This window comes from Streptopelia decaocto (genome assembly GCF_964273445.1).
Source record: "Streptopelia decaocto genome assembly, chromosome: 26".
Classification (NCBI taxonomy): Eukaryota; Metazoa; Chordata; class Aves; order Columbiformes; family Columbidae; genus Streptopelia; species Streptopelia decaocto.
In genome coordinates this window covers 3,041,443-3,053,695 of record NC_138681.1, presented here as the reverse complement: position 1 = coordinate 3,053,695, position 12,253 = coordinate 3,041,443, and the positions used below count along the sequence as shown (strand labels likewise).

Here is a 12,253-nt window from a genome sequence, read left to right as displayed (position 1 = left end):
AGTGGAGGAGAAACCTGAGAGCACTGGGAAGGGCAAACGTCCAGACAGTGCTGGAAAGTTGTCCTTGGACAGGGACATTTAATCAGGAGAGGTGGGAACTCCTGAATGACGAGGGAGATGAAATCATAGAGTGTTTGTAATAGAAGTACAAGGGAAGACCAATATTTCTTCTCCTATCCTTTGTACACTTCCCCATAATTCACTTTTTGGCTTTTTTCTTTTGAATTTTAATATGTTAAAAAAAACACTAAACAAAAATCTCCAATCAAACAAACAAACAAACCAAACAAAAGAAACAAAAAACCCCAAAAAACAAAGCAAAAAAAACCCCAAACCAACTAAACAATAACAACCAAAACCAAAAACAAAACAGCAACAATAACAACAACAGCAACAAAAAAACCCACAAACAAAACAACAACAAAAAAGTGCGCCTTTCCAGACAAACATCAGTCATCAGCTGTCTCACCATAAACAGCCAGTGCCATTTTAGGGCCCAGTGTACCTGAGGTGCTGGCCTGGGATTGGCATCTATCACACAGGACCTGGGGAGACCAGAGCACCTTGCAGTGCAGGTGGAGCCTGGGCAGGGGTTCCCGGGGCATCTACACTGGAACCAGGTGTTTGTGTCCCTGGAGCTGAAGACATTTGTGTGCTAAATCCATGCCCAACAAAGACTTTTAAATAAATAAATAAATAAATAAATAAATAAGTAAATAAATGAATAAATAAATAAATAAATACGTAAATAAATACGTAAATGAATAAGTAAATACGTAAATGAGTAAATAAGTAAATAAGTAATAAGTAAATAAGTAAATAGGTATGTAAATAAGTAATTAAGTAAATAAATACATAAATACATAAAAGCATAACTACTTATATAACTACATAAATACATACATAAATAGATAAATACATAAATACATACAAGAAAGGAAGGGAGGAAGGGAGGAAGGCAGGAAGGGAGGAAGAAAGAAAGGAAGGCAGGAAGAAAGAAAGGAAAGCAGGAAGGCAGGAAGGCAGGAAGGCAGGAAGGCAGGAAGGCAGGAAGGCAGGAAGGCAGGAAGGCAGGAAGGAAGGAAGGAAGGAAGGAAGGAAGGAAGGAAGGAAGTTAGTTGACACCTTCCTTTGCTTTGGATCTTTCTCTTCAGTTCTTCTCATTTTAATATTCATTGACATCAACTGACATCTGATGGGCCTGCAGGCCTGAAGCCAAGATCATGTTGTGTCTTGCACAGCGCCCCATGCCCTCTGAACCTTCCCTGCCCAGGACTCCTCACACGTTGCCCAGAGCGAGTCACACTGAGGTGTTGGCTGGTTCACGGGCTGAGATGTTGGTTTAGATGGTCACCTACAGCACAGGTGGATCCTGCCCCATCATCGCCTGCTCTGCTCCAGTCTGAAACAGAGCCCAACATCACAATGGGATCATGAGAGAACTGAGGTTGAAGGGACCTCAGGAGTCTGCAGTCCAGCCTGTCACCAACTGGGTCACACCAAGGTGTTCAAGCCTTGATTCAATCAGAGCTTTAGCAGGACTAGAGAAGTGATCATCCCTTTGTACTGGGCACTGGTGAGGCTGCACCTTGAATCCTGGGGGCAGTTTTAGGCCCCTCATGGCAAGGAAGACATTGAGGTGCTGGAGAGAGTTCAGAGGAGGGTGACAAGGCTGGTGAAGGGTCTGGAGCACCAGTCTGACGAGGAGCGGTTGAGGGAGCTGGGACTGTTCAGCCTTGAGAACAGGAGGCTGAGGGGAGACCTTGTCGCTGTCTACAACTGCCTGAAAGGAGGTTTTATCATGGAGGGGGTTGGTCTCTTCTCCCAAGTAGCAAGTGATAGGACAAGAGGAAATGGCCTCAAGTTGCACATGGGGAGGTTTAGATGGATATGAGGAAAAAATTATTTGGGGAAAGGGTTTTGAAGCAATGGAGCAGACTGCCCAGTGAGGTTGTGGAGTCACCATCACTGAAGGTGTTTAAAACACAGAGAGATGGGGCTCTTAGGGACATGGTTTGGTGCCAGGTTTAGGTTATGGTTGGACTCAATGATCTTAAGGGTCTCTTCCAACCACAATTATTCTACGATTCTATGATAAGTCATTTTTGCTGTTTTCTTTCTCAGAGGACCATGCAGCCTCCCTGAGAGCCAGGACTTTTCTGAGGTGTTGGAGAGACGTCTCACGGTCACACCAGCCAGTTCCACCAGCCCCTGTCTGTCCCTTCCCAGACCAAACCTTTTCTCCATATCCCAACCTTCCAGGCGAGATTCTGGGACACAGCAAATGCTGTCCAGGTCCTCTGGGCCTGTTCAGAAGAGAACTGCAGGCCAACATGTTGATGGGCTTTCTGTGCACCTCAAAGCTTTTCTGACCTTTTTTCTCAATGTCCCACTTTTACCCAACCTTTCTGGTCTTTAGGCTGTGGATGAGGGGATTGAGCAGGGATGTGGGATTGGTAGAGAAAAAAGGCTTTGTCAAACTGTCTTGGGAGGGCTGTTCTGGGCATCCCACAGTCCAGGATGAGGCTGCTGGAGAAACCAGTGGCACAGGTCAGGCGAGAGGTCCAGGAGGAGAAGGCCTTGTGCCTGTCTACACTGGGGTAGAGCAGTGATGCATTCATGGGATGCCCATGTGAACAGGAAGGGGACAAATGGCTCTAAAATGCCTTCCAGCCAGCTCTTTACCCATCGCACATACACCCATCCCACGAGCTGCAGCTTCTCCAGGAGATGCTGTGGGACACGGTGTCACAGGCTTTACTGCAGTCTAAGGACACAACACCCACAGCCTGTGTGGCGGATCCACTCCCCACGACAGACTGTCCCTCATCTGCTCAGCCGGTCACCTTGTCACAGAAGGAGATCAGGCTGGTCAAGCAGGACCTGCCTTTCATCCAGCCATGCTGATTGGGCCCCATTGCTCGTCTGGTGTGTGTGACCTCACAGTCCTTTCCCAGCCATGTTCCTGCTGTTGGCCAATCCCCTGCAGAGGCAGAAGTGACCTCACAGTGCCCTCCACACCCATTGGTTCCTACTGGACTATGAGCTCCTGAGACACAAGTGACCACACGACATCGTACCCACCATCACCCTCCTTGTGGTCCAGTGTGTGAGCAGATCAAACTGAGCTGCTTTCATCACGTTTATCTAACAGATTCCTATCAAGGGTTTGAGTGGAGAAACGTTCCTCAGAGGAGCTGCTGTATTTACTCTGGGGCATTTTACAGCTCTGCTTCTGCCTCTGCTTTTTTCTTCATCTTTCTCTGTCTATTCTGACGTGAAAGAGCTCTCCAAGGAAAGGATTCATGTAATCCTACAATAACGCAGGTTGGAAGAGACCCCTGAACACCATCTCTGTCCCACTGACCTTTATGGCAGCCCAAGGAATAGCTGATGGCATTTGTGCTCCCTTGGGTTCATCTCACCACATGCACACACTGGACACGCACATGATGTGTATGTTTACATCTCATCTATAAAATGAAAACAGGGGCTTTTGACCTAGTGTTTCATAGAATCATGGAACGTCCAGAGTTGGAAGGACTCACAAGGATCATGGAGTCCAACTCCTGTCCCTGCACAGGACACCCCACAGGTCACACTGTGTGTCTGAGGACGTTGTCCAGTCTCTTCTTGAACACTGTCAGGTTGGGGCCGTGACACCTCCCTGGGGAGCCTGTTCAGTGTCCAGCACCTCTGGGGGAAGAACCTTTTCCTCATGTCCCACTGACCCTCCCCTGGCACATATTTCTTCCATTCCCTTGGGTTCTGTCATTGGTCACCAGTGAGAAGAGATCAAAAACTTCCCTTCCTTCTCCCCTTGTGAGGAAGCTGTAGTCACCATGAGGTCTCCTTTGAGTCTTCTCTTCACTTCTGATGCTCAGAAACCCCCTGGTTTGCTTTCTGAAGCAGAAAGGAGGAGCCATGACCTGCAGGCAATGGGAAGGGGGATCCTGTCCCTCACACACGGCTCAGGGCTCTTCCTGGGACCGTGGGATGTGGGTGTGCAAGGCCCAGGGAAGGACAACACTGGGACAACAACTTCCAGGTTCCCCATGGGGCTGCAAGGAGGCAGCGAGGCCCCAGTGCCATAAGGACAACATGTCTTCTCCTGGGCCTCAGTGGCAGAGACAACTGCCCTGGCCAAGGGGACAGAGACCTGGGTTCTGTGGGTCCCTTCCAGCCTTACAGCGCCCTTTGCCATCTCCACCACAGGCTGTTCTACACGGTGCTACCCCTGCCCCTCTTTCCCTGCAGGCTGCAGACACCCATCTCGCTTCCCCACCTGCTCTCACCCCAGCATTTCTGCACCTTCACTGCTGTGTCTGCACCCATCTGCCTTTCTGTCCCTGCTTTATTTTCTGGTAGCACTGCAGTGTCCTTCCCTGTTTCTCCACCTGTCCCTGGTGCTCTTGCTCTCTGGGGTTGGGGTGTGAGTGTCGGTCAATTCTTGTTCTGACACGAACTCAAGGGGTCTTGCCCCAAAGATGTCTTCATGGAAACCAGATACCCAAGCTGCATTTTAAGCTTTGATGAACAGGTTTTTCTCATTTAGCAGAAAGAGACAATGAGCTGAAGCATCCCTCCATCAGGGAGGGGGTTTTCCATGAGAAACAGCATGTTTATTTTCCTCAGAGAAATCTCCCCTAACTTGTCACTGTCTTTTCCTCCTTGCACAGGTCCTCATGCCCACAGGCAGCCAATGTCCAACAGCAGCTCCATCACCCAGTTCCTACTCCTGCCGTTCACAGACACACGGGAGCTGCAGCTCTTGCACTTCTGGCTCTTCCTGGGCATCTACCTGGCTGCCCTCCTGGGCAACGGCCTCATCATCACCACCATAGCCTGGGACCAGCACCTGCACACCCCCGTGTACTTCTTCCTGCTCAACCTCGCCCTCCTCGACCTGGGCACCATCTCCACCATTGTCCCCAAGTCCATGGCCAACTCTCTGTGGGATACCAGGGCCATATCATACTCGTGTTGTGCTGCACAATTCTTTTCATTTGCATTCTTGATAGTAGCAGAATATTCTCTTCTCACCATCATGTCGTACGACCGCTACGTTGCCATCTGCAAACCCCTGCACTACGGGACCCTCCTGGGCAGCAGAGCTTGTGTCCACATGGCAGCAGCTGCCTGGGCCACTGGGTTTCTCAATGCTCTGCTGCTCACGGCCAATACATTTTCACTGCCCCTGTGCAAGGGCAATGCCCTGGGCCAGTTCTTCTGTGAAATCCCCCAGATCCTCAAGCTCTCCTGCTCACATTCATACTTCAGGGAAGTTGGGCTTCTCAAGGTCAGTGTCGGTTTAGCATTTGGGTGTTTTATTTTCATTCTTTTCTCCTATGTGCAGATCTTGAGGGCCGTGCTGAGGATCCCCTCTGAGCAGGGTCGGCACAAAGCCTTTTCCACCTGCCTCCCTCACCTGGCCGTGGTCTCCCTGTTTCTCAGCACTGCCATGTTTGCCAACCTGATACCCCCCTCCATCTCCTCCCCATCCCTGGACCTGGTGGTGTCTGTTCTGTACTCAGTGGTGCCTCCAGCAGTGAACCCCCTCATCTACAGCATGAGGAACCAGGAGCTCAAAGATGCCTTGTGGAAACTCTTGACTTTGTGTTTTCTGAAGCAATAAACTGGCCATCTTCTTCTATACAGGAGTTTTAATGTAGCTAATTACAAGCCCAGCCTGTCAACTGGATTTTCTGGTGTTGTTGGTTGTTTTCTAATTGTGATAATGTTGTCAACCCCTTTCTAATTCGCTGCTGGCTTTTCTTTTATAACTGTTGGTTGCTTAAATGAGCAGCAGTGCTCTCCTTGTCTCTAAAGAGAATAAAGGGCTCTTTAGTAACTTGTTTCTCACTATATCCACTTCTGCAAAGGCTTTTTTAGCTCCAGAGACAGTTCCTGTGCATGGGTGGAGGGGAAAACAGCTCTGGCATGTCAGCCCTGCCAGGGAGCAGCAGCGCTTGTTCTTCCAGAGCTGTTCTGGTTCCACTCCACACTCTCCCTCTCATCCCTTGTGTTGGTGCAAGGCCTGAGTGCTCTGGCAGCTTGGTGACCGTCCTGCTGTGTGTCAGTGCTGTGGGCGCAGGCAGGGACAGGCAATGGGCACTGCTGTGACAGACCTGGCTTCAGTAACAGTACTTGCATAAGGAAAATGATCTTCTTTGGGCGGTGCATGATGGTTTATATCTTCTTGCAAAGTTTCAAGCATATTCCTACAAAAGTCACCCGCAGATGAAACACCAGTGTAATGCTGAACAGCGTGTGTGTGCAGGGCTGGCACACAGCAGTGTCCTCTCACAGCCAGGCTCCTGCCAGAGACCTGCAGGACCAGCAGAGCAGGGGCTGGGCTGTGCCCCTGTGCACTGGACACCCCATGGAAGGAGCCCCAGGTCAATCACCTGGACTGGCCCCTCACAACCACCATTTTCAGCACTGGCCTCTCACCCCAGCTCAGAGGTCTTTGTTCCTCCATGGAATTACACTGAATGAGTAGGTCAGAAATCCATGTTCACATTGTACAGATGGGATGTGAGCATGCAGAACAGGTACATGAGTTGACATGAACTTGAGTCAGCACAAAGACCATCAGCTATTCCTTGGGGTTCCATGATGGCCTGTGGGACAGACAGGGTCTCGAGGTCATTTCTCATTGGGAATAGCATTGCATGGAAACTGTTTGAATGCAGCACTGGGACGTGCTTCCTTTAACCAATGTCCCTGTGTCCATTCCTCGTGACGTGGGACATGTCAGATGAGTGCAGAGCAGGTGACACAGCGCAGGGCTGAGGTGTCTCCCGTCCTTTGGGAGTGGCAACAGGAGGCCAGAGGGACACGGTGATTCCTGCCTCTGTGTGTAAAAGGGACAGACTCTGTCTCTGAACATCCCTGGGTGCATAAGGAGCCCATGAGGCCAGCTCAGATGTGGACACCTGACAGAACCTGACATTTCTGTGTGTGACTCCAGAACAAACCCCACTGGCCCAGACAGATCAATCTCACATGCTCCTGTCTGCTATGTTGTCCTTACCCGAGAGTCTGGATTGTGGTCTCAAATGTGTCAGAGCAACCAGAGAGGTACTCAGGTCCTTGGAAAAGGCAGTTGTCAAACCTGTCTTCTAGAAGAGCAGGAATGAGAACTGGGAGAATTATGGGCTAGTGAGCCGACCTCTGTCCCTGGCAAGGAAATAGGACAAGTCTTCCTGCAGCCATGTCCAGGCACTTGGAAAACAAGGAAGGGATTAAATACACGTAGTAATAGAGTTCTGGCACTGCAAGCACAGGGAAAGGCCAGCGTTTCATCTCCCACAGTCCATACACTTTCTGAAAATTCGTATTTTGGCAGGATAGAAATTCTGCAGACATTTTATTGGAAATTTTGAATTATTTCATCTGATGAAAAAAAAAATGTGGGGTTTTTTGTTCTTTTGGTTGTTGTTGTTGTTGGTTTGGTTTTCAGTTTTGAGGGGAGTTCTCAGGTTTTTGGGCTGAGCTCCATGGTCTCACTATAAGCACCCAGTGCAAACCTCGAGAGGCCCCATGTACCTGAGGTGTTTGCCTGGGACTGGCAGGTATCAGACCAGACTGACAGAGCGGTGGTGCTTTCATCATTTACAATTAGTATTCAACACTTGTGCATCTAATTAGATAAGTTTCAGGACTGTAGGTGAAGAGGCAGATATGTGAAGAGCACTTAGAAGATGTGATAGAAGAATATTCCAGTTGATAATAGAGAATCATAGAATTATTTCAGTTGGAAGAGACCCTCAGGGCCATTGAGTCCAACCACAACCTAAATCTAGCACTGAACCGTGTCCCTAAGAACCTCGTCTAAACATCTAATAAACCCCTGCAGGAATGGTGACTCCACCACTGCCCTGGGCAGCCTGTTCCAATGCCTGACAGCCCTCTCCAGGAAGAATTTTTTCCTAATATTCAATCTGAAACTTCTCTGGCACAATTTGGGGCCATTTCCTCTCATCCAGGAGGCAAATGCTGCCCCATGGAGGAGCAGCCCCGGTGGCCTTGGGGCTGCTTATGGGCACCTCAGTTGTCGCTCCCTCTTGGCTGCCTGTGACTCGAGGCTGCTGCTTCCCTGGAGCCGTGGCCAAGGGCAACAGCAGGACGTGGCCATTTCAGTTCTGGTGTCTCCTCACAGAGACACCGGCTTTGTCAAACCTGCGGTGGAGCTGGAGCACAGGATTGATGTCAAGCTCAAGGAAGGTTTTGTGGAGAGCAGATACTGGTCTGCAGCCACGTCCCACACTGCCTACTGGTCATCTATGGATATCACTCTTGTCCTTCTAACCTTTGAGTACAAACATGACCAAGAACACACCAACACATCCAGTTTAGACACTCTTTGAATTTTGAACTGGGAATGGGGCAGGATGGGAAAGGCAATTTTAAAACAAATGGCTGTGCCCTTGGATTTGTGGGGCTCCTAAGGTCTCATGTAACTTGAGACAGTCCTGTTGTCCCTACAGTGGCATCCCTGAGGCTGCAGAGAGGAGCAGGCCATGGGAACCACTTGATCAGAGCTGTGTCTGTGCAAACAGCACCATAAACCCAGGGGCTCCTCAGGGCAGGGCGGAAGACTGGATGCCTTATCCAAAGCTGGTGTCAGGAATACAGCCCAGGTGCATGGGATACACCCAAGGGTGCTGAGGGAGCTGGTGGAGGTGATCACTGAGCCACTTTCTGTTATCTATCAGCAATCCTGGCTAACTGGGGCAGTCCCAGTTCACTGGAAGTTGACTAACATGACACCCATCTAGAGGAAGGGCCAGAAAGACGATCTGGGGAACTACAGGCTTGCCTGTCTAACCTAGGTGATGGGCAAGGTCATGGAGCAGATGATCTTGAGTAACATCACACAGCACATACCAGAGAACCATGTGATCAGGAACAGTCAACATGGGTTTAAGAAAGGCAGGTCCTGTTTGACCAACCTGATCTCCTTCTATGACAAGGTGACCCAATAAGTGGATGAGGGAAAGGCTGTGGATATTGTGTCCTTTGACTTCAGTAAAGCCTTTGACACTGTATCCCACAGCATCTCCTGGAGAAGCTGCAGCTCATGGCCTGGATGGTGTATCTGCGATGGATAAAGAACTGGATGGAGGACTGAGCCCATAGAGTTATGTTGAACGGAGCCAAATCCAGTTGGTGGCTGGTCACGAGTCGTGTCCCCAGGGCTCAGTATTGGGGCCAGTTCTGTTTAATCTCTTTCAATGATTCGGATGATAGGATCAAGTGCACCCTCAGTAAGTTTGCAGATGACAGAAGGTTGGGTGAGAGTGTTGATCTGCTGGAGAATGGGAAGGCCATGCAGAGGGATCTGGACCAGCTGGATCATTGGCCTGAGGTCTGTTGTCTGAGTTTTAACAAGTGCCGGGTGCAGCATGTGGGTCACAACAACCCCAGGTAGCGCTACAGGCTCAGGGACGAGTGCCTGGAAAATTTCCTCGTGGAAAGGGATCTGGGGATGTTGAATGACAGCAGCTGAACATGAGCCAGCGTGTGCCCAGGCAGCCACAAAGACCACCAACACTATGCTGGATTGTATCAGGAGTGGTATGGCCAGCAGGACTACAGAAGTGATTGTGCTGCTGTACTCTGCACTGGTGAGGTCCCACCTTGAATCCTGTGTTCAGTTTTGGGTCCCTCTTCAATAGAAGGACATTGAGGCACTAGAGGGAGTGCAGAGGAGGCAACGAAACTGCTGAGGGGCTGGAGCACAAGTGTGATGAGGAGCAGTTGAGGGAACTGGTGGGTTCAGCCTGGAGAACAGGAGGCTGAGGGGAGACCTTATCACTGTCTACAACTACCTGAAAGGAGGTTGGAACATGGAGGGTGTTGATTTCTTCTCCCAAGTAGCAAGTGATAGGACAAGAGGAAATGGCCCCAAATTGCACCAGAGGAGGTTTAGATTGAATATTAGGAAAAAAAGTCTTCCTGGAAAGTGTTGTCATGTGGTGGAAGAGGCTGCCCGGGGCAGTGGTGGAGTCACCATCTCTGTAGGTGTTTTAAAGGCCTTTAGACGAGGTTTTTATGGGCACGGTTCAGTGCTAGATTTAGGTTGTGGTTGGACTCAATGGTCCTGAGGGTAAGGATGATGTAGCAGACAGGAGCACGTGAGATTGATCTGCCGGGGCCAGTGGGGTTTGTTCCTGGAGTCAGATACAGAAATGTCAGGTTCTGTCAGGCATCCACATCTGAACTGTCCTCATGGACTCCTTATGCATGCAGGGATGTTCAGAGACAGAGTCTGTCCCTTTTACACACAGGCAGGAGTCACAGTGTCCCTCTGGCCTCCTGTTGCCCATCCCAAAGGACGGGAGGCACCTCAGCCCTGTTGTGTGTCCCCCTGCTCTGCACTCATCTGAGATGTTCCACATCATGAGGAATGGACACAGGGATCACAGTTCAAGGAAGAAGATCCCAGTGGATGATTTCCCATGGGATGTTACTCCCAACGTGAAGTGACCTCAAGACACTGTCTGTCCCACAGGCCTTCATGGAATCCCAAGGAACAGCTGATGGCATTTGTGCTCACTTGGTTAGTAGATCGAGAGAGGTCCTCCTTCCCCTCTACTCCGCCCTGGTGAGACCCCATCTGGAGTATTGTGTCCAGTTGTGGCCCCTCAGTTCAAGAAAAACAGGGAACTGCTGGAGAGAGTCCAGCGTAGGGCAACAAAGATGATTAAGGGAGTGGAGCATCTCCCTTATGAAGAAAGGCTGAGGGAGCTGGGTCTCTTTAGTTTGGAGAAGAGGAGGCTAAGGGGGGACCTTATTAATGTCTATAAGTCACAGGGAATTGCAGGAAGATATGCCAGGGGAGGGTCAGTTGGACATGAAGAAAAGGTTCTTCACCCAGAGGGTGCTGGACGCTGGAACGCTGGATGCTGTCACGGCCCCAAGCCTGACAATGTTCAAGAAGAGACTGGACAATGTCCTCAGGCACATGGTGTGAACTGTGCAGGGACAGGAATTGGACTCAATGATCCTGTGGGTCCTTCCAAATCAGGACATTCTATGATTCTGTGTATCCCTGAGGCAATACTTGGAAAGTACATTGCCTCAGCTCTACTTTCCCATCCCTGACTGTTCCATCCTGACCAACTCTTTCTGGTTTGTAAGTGTGAAGTCCCACAGGGCACCTCACCCCACCAAATCCTCAGTCACCCGTGTCAGGAAGATGTTGTCAATGGGCTCCAAACCCTCCTGGATGGCTGGTTCCTTGCAGATATTGGGATATCTCAGGTCTGCCATGAGGACACGGCCCTGGAAACATGAGGCTTCTTTCATTTGTCTGAAGGAGGCCTCATCTAATTCCAATTCCTCATCAGTGAGTCTGTAGCTGATGTCCAGTCACCACAACACTGCCCATGTTGTTCTGCCCTCTCATGCTGACTCCTCAACATTCAGCTGCCATTGTCTGTCCCCAGGCAGAGCTCCACGCATTCCTGCTGCTCTACCACATGAAAGGAATCAACCCCTGTGACTCCAGCTGGATCCCTGCAAGTCGATGAGGCCTGATGAGATTCATCCAAGAGTGCTTAAAGAGCTGGGTATGTCATGACAGAACCTGTGCAAGAGAGATGGGAGATTTGGGGGAAGGGAGAGAGACTTTGTCAGAAGAGATGAAAAAAAAGGTAAAATGGGTTTTGGTGATGTTCTTGTGAAAACACAGACTGTGAAAACATTTCTGTTTAGCCCCTTGTTGTGGTTTAGCCCGAGGTAGCAATCACAACCACGATAGCTGCTCGTTCACTCCCACCCCCCACCCCCAAATGGGGGAGAGAATCAAAAGCGAAGGGAGAAACTCCTGGACTGAGATAAACACGGTTTAATAAAATAACAAAATAATACTAATATACCACCACGGCTAATAACACATATAAAATGGAAAATTGAATATAAAATAAGATACTCAATGCAATTCCTCACAAACTCTGCCTGCACCAAGCAGCCGGTCCAGGAAAGAGAGAGAGCAGCCTGGTCGTGAACATCTGATCCCAGGGGAAGAGGGAAAACTGCAGAAAGGCCCAGAGGTCCTTGCAAAATGGTAAAATGGCAAAAGGTCAAACCAAAACAAACTCCCAGATGGAACTCCACCGAAACACAGCAGAACTGAAACAGGTCTCAATCTCTGCATCCAGAAAACCCTGCCCTCCTTCAGCATGAAGCCTGATGCTAATGGCATGGAATATTCTCATTGGTCAGTCTGGCTGTCAGTCAAGCT

General features: G+C 49.7%; 2 protein-coding genes across 2 annotated transcripts in view; both read left to right on the top strand.

The window, feature by feature from the left end:
* The window catches only part of LOC309450358 (olfactory receptor 14A16-like), a gene marked incomplete at its 3' end in the record, with an annotated part of 259,029 nt that overhangs the window by 76,837 nt on the left and 169,939 nt on the right, over positions 1-12,253 (top strand). The window lies entirely within an intron of this gene.
* On the top strand, positions 4,703-5,635 carry LOC309450366 (olfactory receptor 14J1-like; the record flags this gene model as incomplete). Its single annotated transcript, XM_082073184.1, has 1 exon — positions 4,703-5,635. One exon carries the CDS (start codon positions 4,703-4,705, stop codon positions 5,633-5,635), a length of 933 nt encoding a protein of 310 aa, XP_081929310.1.